Genomic DNA, 18,606 nt, shown 5'->3' with positions numbered 1-18,606 from the left:
TTATAATTTATTATAATTATATTAATGTATTATATTAAATTATTATAATATATATTATTATATTATATTATAATATAAATTATATTAACTTTGCTGTGCAATTCCTTCTTACTGTTCAGATTCCTATGTCTTCACCAACTTTACATTTCCTTCCAGAAACTTATCAGGACATGGGTTCCTGTCATTTCAGGGATATGTAGACTTGGGAATGTGGTAATGACTTCTGCTGAGTGGAGTACAGATGACTCACCCCACTCAGAGAAATTTGTTCAAGGGTGTGATATAGGATCTATATACATTTATTAAACTAATCAACTGGGACTCCGTGATTACAAAACTCTTTTCCATTTTCCAATTCAAAATCTGCATTCTGAAGCCATCTTACTTTCTTCACTGTGACTCTTTAGGGTACTTAGCTAATTTTCTGAAGGACTGATATTAATTTTCCTGGAGGTAGAAATGGGCATCTCTGCTGTGTTTTCTAAACTGTCATCATCCTGATCCTTCAGATTACTTTCTCAACTTCCTTTTCTGCCTCATCATCAAAGGAATGGTCTGAATTTCTGCATAGCCACATCAGGCCTAAATCCCATTTCTTCTCCTACTTGCAGGGTTTAGTATTAATTAATTTCCAAGGCAGATGTGATTTCCTTGTTGGAGAAACGACTGGTGGAGAGACTGGCACTAAGAGATCTTAGCCGAGGTGAGGGGCAACCAGCAAGAGGAATCTTGTGTACCAAAATCTTAGGTTTCAAGATTTAAGATTGTTAAAGTAGTAGAATCTGAAAGGTTTATATCTATGAAGAAACTTCGGGCCACTTAAAGCTAGAATTCAAACACTACAGCACTATACTCTATGTTTCAATCTCCTTCTATTATTTCTTCTGCTTTCAAAGAGGGAGGGATTAGTTCTATTATTTTTCTTACTGTAAAATTACTGTAAAATTCTTAATTCAGAAATTCAGAAAATACAGAAAAGCTTAAAGTTCATTTAGTAAGAGCTATTTTATTTTATTTTATTTTATTTAAATTTTTATTTATTTATGATAGTCACACAGAGAGAGAGAGAGGCAGAGACATAGGCAGAGGGAGAAGCAGGCTCCATGCACTGGCAGCCCAATGTGGGATTCAATCCCAGGTCTCCAGGATCGCGCTCTGGGCCAAAGGCAGGCGCGAAACCGCTGTGCCACCCAGGGATCCCTTTTTTATTTTTTAAAGATTTATTTATTTATTTACTCATGAGAGACACACAGAGAGAGAGAGAGGCAGAGACACAGGCAGAGGGAGAAGCAGGCTCCAAGGAAGGAGCCTGACGTGGGAACGGATCCTGGGTCTCTAGGACCACACCCTGGGCTAAAGGCAGTGCTAAACCGCTGGGCCACCCGGCTGCCCATAAAGTTCATTTAGAAACAGCTTCTTTGGGGCCCCTGGGTGGCTCAGCTGGTTAAGCGCCTTCTGCTCAGGCCCTGCTGAGTGGAGAGTCTACTTTTCCCTCACCTTCAGCCCCTCCCCCTGCTTATGCACACGTGAGTGCACGCAAATGTGCTCTTTCTCAAATAAAATCTTAAAAAAGCTTCTTTGAACATTTTATTCCAAATCATTTCATCTGTTTCTCTGTAAATTAACACATGGATATAGGCATATAGCATTTTTTCATTCAAAACAGTCATACTACAATACAATACTATTTTGTAATCTACCTTCATCTAACAAAATATAATGAACAGCTTTTCATGTCATCAAATTACAAACTGTCATAATGTTTTGACTACATTGTCTGGATATACTATCCAGACATTTCCCTATTGAAGGATGTTTAACTTCTTTCTAGCTTTTCCCCATTATTGTATAGCAAGCATTTCATTGCACGCTCCTTTTTGTGAACATGTGTAATTATATCTTAAAGTCTTAAACATTGTTGAGAATAAGACTTTCAAAGTTAAAACTGACTTATATACCTTCATCAATTGCCCTGCTTAAAGTTTCACCAATATACCATAAAGAGTGTCTATTCATTAAAAAAAAAAAAAAGAGTGTCTATTCTAATATCAACAGTTCTTGAAATCTACCAATTTAGTGGAAGTTGTGTTTGTTTAAATGAATTACCTATGCTGAGGTTTCATTTAATGTAATAAAATCTGGGCTTCTGGGACAAAAAACAGAATTGAAAGAACTGGTTTTGTAGTTAGAGAAATATGGATTCAAAACATAGACTCGCTTGGGAATCCTTGGGTGGCTCAGTGGTTTAGCGCCACCTTTAGGCCAGAGCCTGATCCTGGAAACCCGGGATCGAGTCCCACGTTGGGCTCCCAGCATGGAACCTGCTTCTCCCTCTGCCTGTGTCTCTGCCTGTCTCTCTCTGTCTCTCATGAATAAAATAAAAATCTCAGCCTTTTGCTGAATATGTACGATTTCGCCTCCATTTTATTTTTTTTTAAGATTTTATAAATAAAATCTTCAGCCTTTTGCTGAATATGTACAATTTCTCCTCCATTTTTTTAAGATTTTATAAATAAAATCTTCAGCCTTTTGCTGAATATGTATGATTTCTCCTCCATTTTAGTTTTTTTAAGATTTTATTTATTTATTCATGAGAGACACAGAGACAGAGAGAGAGAGGCAGAGACACAGGCAGAGGGAGAAGCAGGCTCCATGCTTCCAGGATCAGGCTCTGGGCTAAAGGTGGCGCTAAACCACTGAGCCACTGGGGCTGCCCCTCTCCTCCATTTTAAAAAAGACTTTAGTACAATGTAGGACACAGGTCTAAAATCATAGCTTAATGATTTGTTTTATAAACCCATACAATCACCATTTGATAAAGGTCAAATCTCAGAAGGCTCCTTAGCACAGAAGGCTCATGTCTCTTCCTAATCAGTATACCTCAAAGTTAACCATTATTTTGACCTCCATCACATTGAACTTTATAGAACTGGAATCATACAGTATGTACTTTTGTGTCTGGCCTCTTTTATCCAACATTGTATCCATAACAGTCATCCATGCTGTACACAGCAGTAGTTTGTAACTTAACATAGTACTGTACAGTATTATATTGTCTGAATGTACCATAACTTATTTATCCATTCTCTTGTTGCTGGAGTATTTGAGTTTCCAATTTGGGGCTATTATGAGTAAAGCTACTATGAACATTCTTGTCTCAGTCTTTGGCATGCATATGAAATCAACTGTTTGGGGTATGTACACAAAAATAGAATTGCTTGGTTAGAAAATACACATTTAGGTTTAATAAATATTGCAATAGTGTTTGAAAGTGAATGTTCCATTTTATGCTCCCATGTGCAGTGTATGAGAATTCATTGCCTCACCTGATCAATATTATTGTCAGTCTTTTGACTTTTAGACATTCTCATGAGTGTGTAGTGGTACATTTATATTTAATTTGCATTCCCCTTATGACCAATGATGCTGCAAACATAAATTCCTATGGATAATAATTCCCTGATCCACAGAACAGGGAGTGAACAAAAATTGAAATGAAGTTTCACGATAAAAAAATTGCATAGCTTACCATACAACCCAGCCAAATGTGATCTTGGCCATTTATCTCAGAGAAATGAAAACATGGGTTTACAAAAACACCTGTACATGAATGCTCATAGCAGCTTTATTTGTAATAACCAAAACCTGGAAATAAACCAAATGTCTTTTAACAGGTAAATGGTTAAACAAACTAGGGTGTATCTCTACCATGGAAAAACACTGGCAATAAAAAGGAATGGACCATTGAAATACACAATTTGGGTGGGTCTCAAAAGAATTATGCTAACTGAAAAAGAACCAATTTCATAAAAGTCATAATCTGTATGAATACATTATATAACATTCTTAAAATGCAAAACTATAGAGAAGGAGAACAGGTTAGAGGATACCAGGGATTGGGTGGAGAGATGGCTGTGAATATAAAAGGGTAGCACAAGGGATCATTGGGTTAAAACTGTTCTTAATCATGATGGTAGTGGTTGTGACATGACTCTAAACATGATAAAAATGCATAGAACTAAATATACACATAGATACACAAATGGGTGCATGTAAAACTGGCAAAATATATGAATAAGTTCTGTAGATTATATCAATATCATTACCTTGGTCATGATATTGTACTGTAATTTTACAAGAAATGGTCATTGAGGGAAGCTGGGAAGGTTATGTGAGATCTCTGTATTATTTCTTACAACTGCATGTAAATCTACAATGATCTCAAAATAAAAAATTAAAAATATAAGCACATAATTGGAACAAGTTTCCTGCTTTGCCATTTGCAAAAATTAAATAAAAACTTCCCATACCTTACATTATCATACTACAAGAATAAACTCCAAAAGGTTAGGAGTGTAAATATAAGAAATGAAACCATATGGATCCTAGAAGAAAGCATCAGTGAATCCCTCTTTAACCTGGATGTAAGAAAGAACTTTCTAATTCAGAAAACATACAATAAAAGAAAATGTTCAAAGATTTGACTACATTAGAAAAAAAACAGAAAATCAAAAGACAACTTACAAATTAGGAAACAAATATTCACAAGATTCATCACAAATAAAGGGCTGATATTCCTGTATTTGTTTTCTAGGGCTTTCATAACAAAATACCACCAATTGTGTAGAAGCTGAAGTCCAAAATGAAGGTATTGGCAAATTACTTTCTCCTGAGGTCTCTTCTGCTTGGCCTGAAGATGGCTGTCTTCTCACTGTGTCCTCATGTGGTCTTTTCTCTGTGTGTATGCATCCCTGGTATGTCTCTCTGCATACCCTAATCTCCTCTTCGTATATGGACACTAGTTAGATTGAATTAGGATCTACCCTAACAGCCTCATTTTAACTTTTTAAAGGTCCTATCTCCAAATAAAGTCACATTCTAAAGTATGGTGCAAGGGATTAGGGCCTCAACGTTATGAATTCGGGTGGGGACAAAATTCAGTCCATAAGAATTCCTAATATTAAAAAAACCTCTTCATTTCACAGTATATACAAATATTGAATCATTATGTTGTACATCTGAAACTTACGTTAAATGTCAATTATACACCTCAATTTAAAAAGAACTCTTAAAATTGAAATACCAAAAAATTTGACAGAAAAAATGGCTAAAAGGAACAAACAATTCACAAAAAAATAAGTAAAAGTAACACTTAAATATATGAAAAGAGAAATGGAAATTAAAATGATAAGCCCATTTTTCACCTATCAGAATGGAAAAATTTTAAATTTTAACAATATTCTGTTAAGTAAGACAGGGCATAATGGGCTGCATGATGACTTCCAAAAAAGATATGTCTAGGTCCTAATCTCTGGAATTTATGAATGCTAACTTGGAAATTAATAATTAGTTAAATTAGATATAATTAAGGACCTTGAGATGAAGAGTTTATGTTGGATTGTCTGGGTGGACCCCAAATCCAATGACAAGTATCTTTGTAGGGGTGAGGCAGAGAAAGATTTGACAGTGGAAGAGGAGGCAATGTGACCATGGATGCAGAAATTGGAGTGATGGGTCCAAACAGGTCAAGCGATACCTACAGCCACCAGAACGTGGGAGCAAAAAACCAGATTCTTCCCTAGAGTCTTTAGAGGGAATCTGGCCCTGATGACTTTTTGATTTTGGACTTCTGGCCCCAGAACAATGAGAGAAAATAATTAGTTTGTGGTGATTTTTTACAACAGCCGCAGAAAATTAATACATAGGGGGTTAGGCAGTATCATATATTGCTAGGACAAGCCTTACACTGGGGCATATGACAATATATTTAAAAACTACATTAAAAAAAAAAAACAACTATCTATATTCAACCCTGAACAACACAGAGGTTATGGACACTTATCTTCTGTGCAGTTGAAAATCATGTATAACTTTTGACTCCCCCCAAAACTTAATACTAATTAATAGCCTGTTGGCCAGAATCCTTACCAATAATAAAAGTTACTGCCTTTAATTGGACCTGCACAGTTCAAACTGCTGTTCAAGTATATATTTACCTGACATCCAATATTAGGAATTTACTCTGAAGATACACTTCCATCTTTTAAAAAAATCGAAGTTTTTTACATTACAGTGGATGTTCTAGACCTTTACTTGTTGACACAGAAAAACATTCACTACTGTTAGGTAAGAAAAGTAGCTTTCAGAATAGCTTCATGTAGCCAATTTTATTTTTGAAAGGAAAGTCTATGTATACAAGGAGGGAATTTACAATAAATGTTCTTAGTGGGCTATTGTTATTTTAGGATTCCTTGTTTTCTGAATTTTAATGCTTTGTATATATTTCTTTTATATTAACAAAATCTATAAAGCTAATTTCTCTCAGGGATTTATAGAAGTAGCTACAAACACAGTGACAGAATGGAGATGATGGTGATGTGTCTTTGGGAATTCAGGTTAAAGAAAGCTTCTCACACCTCTTAAGTTCTAGCTCTTCATACCAGCTGGGCTTTTTACAGGCAATGCCTTTCCTCTTTCTGGAGCCTATTTACTCACTGGTTTTTCCACCATTCAGGGCTGTCTCCTTTCTTCTAATAAGGAAATCACATCTGGCTTAGACATATACAATCCTATATATAGGAAATGAAATGAAACTTGGGTCTGCTGAGGTGCTGCCAATCAGGGAAGAATAGAAGGGTTATGGGAAGATCAAGTCACCTTACGTTTCAAGTAAATGAAGCCCCAGTAACAACAAAATGCAGTTGTTTGTTTCCAATTATACAAATGCCAAATCAGTTCTTCAGAGGCTCTCCTGAGATTCCTACTGAAGGAAGATACTTCCAATAGGCAGACTATAAATAATGAGGAAAATATTCTTAATGGGCAAAACCAGGCTCCAACATCTCACCCTTGTAGTTACATCCTTCTGAAGAGGGTTCAGGCACTCGCTCTTCACCTGGGAGAACCTGATGGACATCTTTGGAAGTGACAGTCCTGCAAATGACAAAACATTCCAACTCCACAAACCCTAGCCCCATATGACCCTGGAAGAAAGGGGAAGGTGGGCCAGATGTGGGAGCAAGGCAGAACATAGAAGAATTTCTCTGGCACGGATCAGCTTGCTGAGTCCAGCAAGAATATACAAATTCAATAGATATCAGAACTCCCTCACAATAAGGTATTAAGTGGTCACTAAAAATTAAATTGTAGACTAATCAAAAAATATAGAAAAATTCATAATACACTGACAGTAGCTAAAGCAGGTTACTATACAACATGTACAACCATTCCATTTACTGAAAGGTACATATATATCATTATGGATAAAATGCCAAACATCAGCAATAGAAAGAAAAATATATGGGTTTATACCTCTAAATGTTAACATTGTTGAATTCTAGTCTGTTATACTGATTTTTTGTCCTATGTATACTTCCATAATTTATATAAATTTATTTTAATAATTACACTTCCCATTCTTTATAAGAACCAAGAATGTCTTGAGTTTAGATTATGTTTTAAGAAATTTTATTAAAGGGAAGTTCTTCAAAAAAATAGCTGAAAAAACCCTCTGTTGTGGGTCTTTATGTTAGATTTATAGTTCAGCATATTCTAAATATAGTGGACTTTGAATGATTTCTCTTATGTTCCCTTCTAACAAACTACTTGTTTCCAAGCATACCTATGGGTGTTCTGCCTAGAAAAGAGCTAAGAGTCTCCAACACTGTTCTAGTTGTTTTTATGTCTTTTGATGGAAGACTGTTTTTTTAATTCAATTTGCCAGCATATAGTATAACACCCAGTGCTCATCTCATCATGTGCCCTCCTTAATGTCCTGTCATCCAGTTACCCTATTCCCCCATTCACCTCCCCTTCTGCAACCCTTTGTTTGGAAGAATTTATTTTACTTCTGAAACTTTAGCAATAATGCCCTGTGGTAATCAGTGAGAGAATTACTGTGCTCATAGTTTCCCTTTAGATCCAACATCAAGAGAATCAAAACTATAGGGCATAAACTTGACTAAGGAAAATTCACACTCAAAGAGTTCCCGTGAATTCATAAAAGTTGGACATATTGCTATAGTTAGAATTCTTTCTTGTCAACTCCCATGGTTTATCATCTGTACTTCTCCAGAGGTTTTTGTCATGCTCTGCCATTGACCTACTTTTATTTCCCCGGTTGGATTATGAACATCATAAAGGTAGCAGTTATATCTTAATTCATCTGTGTTTCTTCCAAGTACATAGGCACAGTTTCTTACATACTGTAGGCATGTGCAATGTCTTATACAGAAATCCCATTTCTAGGATACTTTGTCTTAGGAAACAAGGATGTTCACTGAACAGTTCCTGATAATAACGGCGCCTGGGTGGCTTCAGTTGGTTAAGCATCTGCCTGCAGTTCAGGTCATGAATTCAGGGTCCTGGGATTAAGCCCTGCATTTGACTCCCTGCTCAGCAGGGAGGGAGTCTGCTTCTCTCTCTCTCCCCCTGCTCCTGTGTGCGCTCACATACTCTCTCTCTGTCAGATAAGTAATTAAAAAAAAGAATTCCTGATAATAATGGGTAAAAAAAATGTTTTGGAATAGACAATGTGTTAAATAAGATATGACAGACCACACTATTATCGTTATGATTTGGGCCTCAATTTAATTGTCAAAGAGAGATACTCATCTGGAATGGCTTAGTAAAATACACCAGAAGATATAGAGTTAGAAAATAGTAGAATCTGGTAGTTAGTTAAAGATTAAGGGCTTTGGAATTCAAGTTCTAGTTCCATCTCTCAGGAAATCTGTGACATTTCACAACTTATTTCAGCCCTTGATACCTCGCTTGCCTACATAGTTTACTGGGAATGGTAATACCTTCCTCACAGTTCTCCTGAGGATTAAATTAGTACATACATTGTATTAGAGTTCTCCAGAGAAACAAAAACAACAGGATGTGTGTGTGTGTGTGTGTGTGTGTGTGTGTGTGTGTGTGTGTGTGTTGAGAGAGAGAGAGAGAGAGAGAAGAGAGGTTAAGAAAGAGATTTTAAGGAATTGGCTCATGAGATTGTGCAAGTCTGTTAAATCTAAAATCTGTAGGTCAGGTCAGTATGTCACCCTGGGAACAGTTGCAGTTTGAGCCAAAAGCTCTGCTGCCAGAGTTCCTTTCTATCCTAGGAGAAGAAGGAGAAGGCGGCCTTTAGTCTATCAAGGCCTTCAACTGATATTTCAGTTGAAGAGAAGGAGAAGGCGGCCTTTAGTCTATCAAGGCCTTCAACTGACTGGATGAGGTTTACCCACATTCTGGAGGGTAATCTGCTCTAATTTAAATTAAATGTTAATCTCATTTAATAAACACCTTCACAGGGGACACCTGGGTTGCTCAGGGGTTGAGCGCCTGCCTTCAGCTCAGGGCATGATCCTGGAACCAGGGATCGAGTCCCACATCAGGCTCGCCACAGGGAGCCTGCTTCTCTCTCTGCCTGTGTCTTTGCCTCTCTCTCTGTCTCTCATGAATAAATAAATAAAATCTTAAAAAAAAAAACAAAAAACCTTCACAGAAACATTCAGAACGATATTTGGCTAAATATTTGACCATAGTGGCCCAGCCAAGTTACATAAAATTAGGCATTATAAGTCCATCCCTTGTCTCCTTGGCACCTATATTCATCTCCCTAAACCATACTTAATATCTGAATAAAAACAATAACAAGGTCCTATTTCCACTTAACATGACACAACTATTCTGCATAAAACAAAAAAATACATGAATCCTTTCCCCAGAGGAGGATGCAAAGTCTTGCATATTTACTTTTCTCCCTTATATCCCACAAATTAAATATTATGATGTAAAGTTAATAGTACATACTGTAAATTCAATACATCATATTACATAACAGTATAAAAAAGGAGCAAAGATATTTATATACATACAAACACAAGCAAAACAAACACAACAAAATAAAGAAACATTCATGACAATTATAGTCCTAATTTCTGAACCTGATCACATGGTTGTTGTGGGCATTTATAACTACCTTCTTCTACCACCCATTCCATATTTCCTTTGCCCTCGGCAAGCTCCTAACTGGTCATGGTTATTTGGTGGGGTCACCCAAACATTCATTCTTGGGTGTCTGGCCCATGAATAATCCCACCTTTATAGTTTGTAGTTTGCCATTCTCTTTAATCATAGGGTATGGTAATATTAAGAGACATTTTAAAGGATCTCCTATACTCTCTATATACTCTTCCTTATCTCTGTTTTGGGGTAGCAGTCCAACTTCTCCTTGATAGTCAAAATCAATAAACCCAGCCAGCATACTTACTCCCTTCTTTGCGTTTTGATTCAGAGAGATGAGAAACCCAAAGCAATTGGGTAGCAGGCTTAATTTATGGTTAAATGGAATCATTGTATCTCTTGGTGGAAGCATTCCTCCCTTTGGAACTAAGACCTCTGTGCAGCAGAGCACAGGCTGTGGGGAGGGGAAGCAAGTATTTTGCTATTAGGTCACCAGGGGTAGTAGTGAGCGGTGTCACTCCCATTTCTACCTCTTGATTCCTAGCCTTATGAATCCTGACTGGGAGAAACAGCACCAGAAAGTGGATGCTGATACCAGAGCATACACAGCCTTCTGTAGAACCATGCCCTAGCCCGGCAAGATACTGCTACCTACATGGCATTGAGACTGAGTCTTCAAAACATCATTCCATTCTGCCAAGCCTGCTGCTTCAAAATGGTGGGGAACTTGTTAAGACCAGTGAATTCCATGAGGATTGAACCACCGCTGTGCTTCAATTACTGTGATAGGAGTTCCTTGATCAGAAGTAATGCTGTTTAGAATACCATGATAGTGGATAAGGCATTCTGTAAATCCACTGATGGTAATTTTGGCAGATGCATTATGTACAGTATAGTCAAATCTGTATCCAGAGTGTCTGTTCTGATAAGGAAAAGAAAATATTGCTCCTTCCGTAATGGAAGCAGTCCAATGTAATCAACCTGCCACCAAAGAATGGTGCTATATCGGAGACTCAGTGTTGGTTTCTACTGCTGACAGATTGGGGATTCAGCAGTGACTGTAACTAGGTTGGCCTTAATGAGTGGACACTCATGTTGCAGAACCCATGGATAACTGCTATCCCTGCCACCACGGCCACTTTGTTCAAGAACCCATTGGGTTATGACAAGGGTGGCTAAGGAAAGAAATCATGTAGTGTCACAGACGGGATCATTCTATACACCTTCTTAAAATCCTCCTCTGCTGAGCATTTAACATGGGACACAAATAGCTTCACTTTTACACATTAAGAGAGCTCTGTACCTCTTTTCTAGATTTCCTTCACATGAATTTGCCAATCACGTTCAAGTTCCTGACCACCCAGCCAAGCCATTGGCCACAGCCTGTGGATCAGTATGTAATTGCACATCTGATCATTTTTTCTTCCAAGCAACAACAACAACCAGGTGCACTGCTCAAAGCTCTGACCAGTAGGATTACTTGTGCCTTCAGGGCGTACTTGGCTCAATCACTTATATACCACTTCGATTTTATGAGTGCTGCTCTATACACCCTACACACACCAAAGCCTTCTCTTGTTCTGGGCCCTATTAATGGTTTGTTGGGTCAGATTACACCCAGTTTATGATGGTAACTTGGTGGCCCATGGTTTAGTGTTTAGTCTCTAAGACCCAGTAGCAGGCCAAAACTGTTTCTCAAAAAGTGAGAACTACAGAGAATGGCAAGACTGCTTCAAAAGCCTAAGGGCCTGAACTGTGACCCATGTATAGGGTCCTGTCAAAGGCTCCAGGCAGCATCACTATCTGCCTCTGATATTTTTAAGATTTGGAAGAGAGAAAGAGATAGGGAGAGAGAGCACACAGGGAAGAGAGGGAGAAGCAGGCTCCCTACTGAGCAGGGATGCCAATGCAGGGGCTCAATCCAGGACCCTCACATCATGACCTGAGTCCAAGGCAGATGTTTAACCAACTGAGCCACCCAGGTGCCCCTGCCTCTGATATTTCAAACAACCTTGGATACAGGGCTTTATGGCCCAAGAGGCAAAGTGCTTGTATTTTTTGGATCTGCGGCAGAGTCAGAGCCTTCTCTTGTTCTGGGCCCTACTCAAAACTAGCAGCTTTTCACATCACTTGGTAAATGGGCTGAAGTAACACACCCAAATGAAGAATAGATTGCCTCCAAAATCCAGAGGTTCATTAGGCTTTGTGCCTCTTTTTTAGTTGTGGGAGCCAGATGCAATGACTTATCCTTCATCCTTAGAAGGGATATCATGACATGCCACACACCACTGGACTCCTAGAAATTTCACTGAGGTAGGTAGGCCTCTAACTTTTTGTTGGATTTATTTTCCAAACCTGACACACAGAGGTCTTATCAGCAAATCTAGAGTGGTTGCCATTTCTTGCTCACTAGGCCCAATGGCATAGTGTCATCAATGTATCTGACCAATGTGACATCTTGTGGAAGGGAAAGACAATTAAGATCCCTGTGAACTAAATTATTATCACTGCAAACTAAATTATAGGGCTGAAGAGCTGATGTACCCCTGAGATAGAACACAGAAGGTATATTGTTCTTGCCAAGTGAAAACAGTTGTTTCTGGTTGTCTTTATTAACAGGGATGGAGGGGGAAAATTGCCAGATCAGTAATCATATAGGAGGTACCAGGGAATGTGTTAATTTGCTTAACTGATGAAATCATATCTGGTAAAACAGCTGCAGTTGGAGTCAACAACCAGCTTATGATAACCCATTGTCATTCACCAAGATTTCTCTATCTGCAGAGGCCAAATAGGCAAGTTGAATGGGGATATGGTGGGAGTCACCACCCCTGCATCTTTAAAGTTCTTTTAAATTTTTTAAAAGATTTTATTTATTCATTCATGAGAGACACAGAAAGAGGCAGAGACAGAGGCAGAGGGAGATGCAGACTTCCTGCAGGAAGCCTGATGTGGGACTCGATCCCAGGACCCCAGGATCACAACCTGAGCCAAAGGCAGACGCTCAATCACTGAGCCACCTAAGAGCCCCTCTTCAAAATTCTTAATAGTGGCACTAATCTCTGTAGTCCCTCCAGGAATGCAGTATTCTTCGGTCTATTATTTTATTTTTTTTAGATAGAGGCAGTTTTAGTAGTTTGCAGTTGTCCTTTCCTCACTCAACAGGCCAGAGAGACAGTTGCTGAGTATGTCTGTTGCAATTATCCATTCTAGAACTGGAGGAGAAACCACAGGATGGGTTCAGGCACCTATTGGATCTGCTGTGAGATGGACCTTAGCTAAAACAACACTGATCACCGGACCTCCTTAAGTCCCTACCCTGACTGGTAGACCAGTAAGGTTCTGGGTCTCCTGGAATTAGTGTCAGCTCAAAGCCAGTGTCTAAGGTCTAATTATTTCCTTTTCCTCAATGTATGGTCACCCTGGTAAAAGCTGTGGGTTTTTGGGGAAAGCATGCGGGAAAATTATCAGCATAAATTTTTGGCAGTGTAACCTTTTCACTCAAGAGGTTCTGGGTCTGCATACTGGGTCATGTCTGAGAATTGATTGACAGTCCATGACCTTTTATTATTCAAGTTAGGCTTTTGTTCACTTGACTGGAACTCTTTCACTTATACAGAGTAAGAATTAAGACTTCCCATCTAGGGATCCCTGGGTGGCGCAGCGGTTTGGTGCCTTCCTTTGGCCCAGGGCGCGATCCTGGAGACCCGGGATCAAATCACACGTCGGGCTCCCGGTGCATGGAGCCTGCTTCTCCCTCTGCCTGTGTCTCTGCCTCTCTCTCTCTCTCTCACTGCGTGCCTATCATAAAAAAAAAAAAAAAAAAAAAGACTTCCCATCTATTTCACTTCCACCAAAGAATAACCATATTCCCAATTACCCTATAACAGAGATTTAAAAAATTCTTTCATGATCATTTTGCATTCATAATAATTTCATATTTTAAAAATCCATGTTTCAAGTTACTTAGATTGTTAAAAATTTCTATTGGAAACTTAATTTTCAAGTAAAATCTATGCTTCAGGAAGCTTAACGATCATCTTGTTGAGGTAGGTAAAGAAGGTTAGAGTAGGTATCACCTCATACTCAATCTCACACATAATATTTCAGTCTCTTATATAGTTACTATATTCAGATCTCAACCAAATACATTATCTTCCAAAATCCAGATTTTCAGTTGCATTCAAACACACAAAAACAAATTTACCAGATCTCACGTGATCTCCCAATCGTACTCCTTAAAACCGACACGTTATCAACCTTAGAGTCACAATGTTTAATCACCTGCCCTTGCACTATCATACAATTCATTTAGAGATGAGTACAATCACAAACCACTTTCCCATACTTGTACATTTCACTCAACACCTTTGACAATACCAAGTGCAACCAACGCATACATGTGACCAAGGATCAGACCCAGGAACACAACCACTTGTTCTCACCGATACATTTCTTCACATGGCACTTTGAGATAGGGTTTCTGGACTTAAGGTTAAAAAAAATCTTTAGATTTGCCCCTTCTAGCAGATAATCTGTACTGGCTTCCACCCTCTCAGTCAACTCTGGTTTCTCACACACACACAGAGCTCACAGTGTCGCTTCATGCCTCTCCCACGCATGAGTGTAAGGATCAGGGTCAGCTCTGCCTGGCCCAGGGATCGGTTTCATCCATCAGGGTTCACACAGACAAACACACACACATCCCGGTCTCAGGGAGACCAACCTCCTCCCTTCTCGCGACAGACACCCACCGCAGCCAACCGCTCCTAGTCATAGGTGGACCCAACACAGCCTCCCACAGAACGTTACAAGCTCACTGCCCGCAGAGTCGCGCCGCCCATAGGCACGTGTAATCAATCACACAGTCCCCTCACTCCTAAACCACGTTAGATCACAGCACTACACAATCCCTGCACGTGGCCGAGTTCACCGCGTGAACCCACACGGGTAAACAGCACAACCACTCCACTATTTCCAACGGCCTCAAGAACGTTTCACGAACCAATATCCTCACTCAGGCACCCTGAGACTCCTCACCCTCTTCGGACTCAAAACAAATCTCGCACCGCCACCTTACAGACGAAGGCCGGATCCCTCCGCATCAGACAACAATTCTCTCAAACTACAGCACGTGCGCGTCCACCTTGAAGGGGGTAGGGACAGCCACAGTGCCAGGCTCGAAATCCTCCATCAGAGGAATCCAAGGTCCCAAATTCAGACCCAAAATTCGGCACTGAGCCTTGGAAACGAAGAGGTTGTAGCGTCACTCCAGGACTGCGTGAAACTGAGCAGGTGCATCCCGAAACCTGGCGGAAGGTTTACCTCTTTCAGCGCCTGCGCTCTTTCCTTTCGGACTACGTTTCCCAGAGGACACAGCGGTGCAAAGCTACTTCCGGTAGGAACGTCTGTGGAATGGTCGGCGGCTGAGGCAGGTGAGGACTTTACCCGACCAGCAGAGCGTGCAAGGCTAGGCGCGCGGCCTCGCCTGGAATGCGAATCCGAGTTTGGACCAGCGCCCTTCCTGAGGATGCTAAGGTAAGGAATCCTGGAGCTCCAGGCCTGGGTAAGAGGAGTATCTGGAGTGTTAGGCCTCCAAAGTGCGGGAGCTGCTTAGGGAGGATAGGTTGGGTTGTTTTGAGTGCGTGAAGGAAACTATGAGTTTGTCTCTGGACTGAGTGTATTTGGTTCTGGTGATAGCGACTGGGTTCGGGATCGTGCTTTTGTGGCAGTTTGTCTGCGTGACCATTTGTGTGAATGGAGTTTGTATGTGATGGTGACCATGACTGCGGGTGGCTATTTGTGTAAGCTTCATATACTTGCATAAAAGGAAAAAAGCACAATTACACAAGCCGTTACACTCAGGCTCACGGAGTCAGGCAATAAGGGAGACTTTCCAATATTCACCTGTAGATTCACACAACCAAAGACAAAAAGACAATCCAACCCACGTTAATCATCATCACACAACCTCAGACACAGCCACATATATATTATATAGTAAAACAAACCGAACAGTCACTCCCCAACCACAAACTGACTTTATGCCCACTTAGCCCTCATCCCCAACACTTATCTGAAGAACTCAAGCATATCACCAAATGTTAAAGAGTCATAATTACCATGGTCACAGACACTGTCGCACTCCACATCACCCACAAGGTCACACAATGTTGAGCTTCAAGAAAGTCTTGGTTAGGGGCACCTGGCTGACTTAGTTAAGAGCTTGGGATTCTTGATCTTGGGGTGACTTCAGCTCCACTTTGGGTTTGGAGATTACTTAGGAAAGGCCTCGTGTCTCGTAGTTCTTTTTTTTTTTTTTTTTTTTTTAAGATTTTATTTATTTATTCATGAGAGACACAGAGAGAGGCAGAGACAGGCAGAGGGAGAATCAGGCTCCCTATGGGGAGCCCGATGTGGGACTTGATGCCAGGACTCCGGGATCATGCCCTGAGCCGAAGGCAGATGCTCAACCACTGAGCCACTCAGATGTCCTTCATACTTCTATACCTCACTACTTCTGCCATTCTCCTTAGAAACACCTTAGAGTAGGAGGAAAGAATGGTACTCTTGCTCATCCAAAATCAGTCTAATGATTAGGAGCTGCTTCTTACCTGAAACGTTCATAAAAACTTTTATAATTCCTTGTTATATTACTTAATTTAAAGTAAAAGTTGTCTATGATTCTTCAGCCACTCAAAGCATTTTTAAAAATTATTTATTTATTTATTTATTTATTTATTTATTTATTTATTTGACAGAGAGAGAGAAAAAGGGAACAGTGAGCAGGGGGAGGAGCAGAGGGAGAGGGCCAAGCCATCCCACATGGGGTTTGATCCCACAGAGATCATGCAGGAGCTAAAACCAAGAGTGAGACGTACAACCACCTGAGCCACCCAGGCACCCTCACTTTGAATATCTTATTACAAATACTTTCACCTTCTTTATATGCATACATATATGCCTACATATGTATGTATTTTTCCCTAAAAGATTAGACACATTCGGGGATCCCTGGGTGGCTCAGCGGTTTGGCGCCTGCCTTTGGCCCAGGGCGCGATCCCGGAGTCCCGGGATCGAGTCCCACGTCAGGCTCCTGGCATGGAGCCTGCTTCTCCCTCCTCCTGTGTCTCTGCCTCTCTCTCTCTCTCTCTCTGTCTATCATAAATAAATAAGTAAATCTTAAAAAAAAAAAAAGATTAGACACATTGGTTTTGTAATTCTTTATTACAGGATTTTTAGGTCTTTTGTCTGTATTCAGGAATAAATTTCAGAAGATTTTCCAGGATGCTTCCAGGTGTACTTTTTAAAATTCTCACCAGTACTCCAAACTAAAGTCTCAAGTATTCATTTGGTCTGGAATTATATATATATATTTATATATATATAGAGAGAGATCACATGTGCACATGTGTGGGGGAGCTGAGTGGGGAGGGAGGTGAGAGGGAGAATCTTTTTTTTTTTTTTAAGATTTTTTATTTATTCATAGAGACACAGATGGAGAGAGAGAGAGAGAGAGAGAGAGGCAGAGACACAAGCAGAGGGAGAAGCAGGCTCCATGCAGGGAGCCCGACGTGGGACTCGATCCCGGGTCCCCAGGATCACACCCCAGGCTGCAGGCGGCTCTAAACCGCTGCGCCACGGGGGCTGCCCGAGAGAGAGAATCTTAAGCAGGCTCTAGGCTCAGCCCAGAGCCCAATGTAGGCTGATTCTTTTTTTTTTTTTTTTTTAAGATTTTATTTATTTATTCATGAGAGACACAGAATATGAGAGAGAGGCAGAGACACAGACAGAGGGAGAAGCAGGCCCCATGCAGGGAGCCCGATGTGGGACTAGTTTCCGGGTCTCCAGGATCACAACCTGGGCTGCAGGCGGCGCTAAACTGCTGAGCCACTCAGGCTGCCCTGTAGGCTGATGCTTGTGACCTCAGCCAAAATCAAGACTCTATCGCTTAATTGACTGTGCCACTCAGGCGCCCTGGTCAGGAAATTTTTGTTCTATTTATTTCTTCTTTTTTGTCTGTGTTCCATCAGTCTCTATTTTTGAAATTCCTATGAGTTATTCAGTAGGTCTTTTAGATCGTTTTCTTTTTCCTTAATCTTTTTGTAATGACCATTTCCTTTTCCTCTTAAACTCATTGAGGATCTTGTCAGTAGACGTCTGAATAGGTTGGTTGGGACCTTTTTGTTATAGGGACACTGGTCTGCCTCTCTAAATCTGTCCTGCTGAAAAGCCTGGACCCAGTCTTTCTTGAATCCATCCCATTATCCCTGGCTTCCTTCCTGTTTTGAGTAAGGTTGGGATTTGTCCAATATCCCTCTTACTTTTTATGTGTATGGGGACTGGGCATAGGAGATATGAAGAGGGAAGAAAAATGTCATTCTATATTAGCACTTCAGGATCTAAGAAGCAAGATCATCTCATGTCTTTTTTTTTAAACCCCTCTCATCCAGCAACATTTTCTTTGGACTTGGACTGTGAATTTCTTCTAAAGTGAAACTAAGAAGAGGACTAATACATTGAATTCTTAAAAAGCCATGGCCAGTGTAAGTTGATTTTTTTGGTTCCTAATTGATGTCCTTTTTTTCCATAGTCATATGAATATTTGCATTCTTTATCCTGATATTGTTGCCTAAGTGAATACCCTACAATAAGTTA

General features: G+C 40.0%; 1 protein-coding gene across 15 annotated transcripts in view; it reads left to right on the top strand.

Moving 5' to 3' along the window:
* Nucleotides 1-18,606, top strand: part of ZNF461 (zinc finger protein 461) — a 52,187-nt gene that overhangs the window by 1,909 nt on the left and 31,672 nt on the right. For 3 of the 15 annotated variants that reach the window (XM_035703858.2, XM_035703838.2, XM_025421656.3), the window contains exons 2-4: nt 4,595-4,648; nt 14,970-15,486; nt 18,402-18,494. In XM_035703858.2, coding sequence (XP_035559751.1) covers nt 18,486-18,494 — 9 coding nt within the window. In that variant the 5' untranslated portion in view covers nt 4,595-4,648; nt 14,970-15,486; nt 18,402-18,485. Of the gene's footprint in view, nt 1-611; nt 704-4,594; nt 4,649-12,168; nt 12,262-14,969; nt 15,487-18,401; nt 18,495-18,606 lie in introns of all 15 variants that reach the window. The other 12 variants (XM_025421655.3, XM_035703855.2, XM_025421654.3 and 9 more) reach the window with 7 other exon arrangements.

This window comes from Canis lupus, chromosome 1, assembly GCF_003254725.2.
Source record: "Canis lupus dingo isolate Sandy chromosome 1, ASM325472v2, whole genome shotgun sequence".
Taxonomy (NCBI): Eukaryota; Metazoa; Chordata; class Mammalia; order Carnivora; family Canidae; genus Canis; species Canis lupus.
The sequence above is the reverse complement of the archived record's forward strand: the minus strand, read 5'-3'. Positions and strand labels throughout refer to the sequence as shown.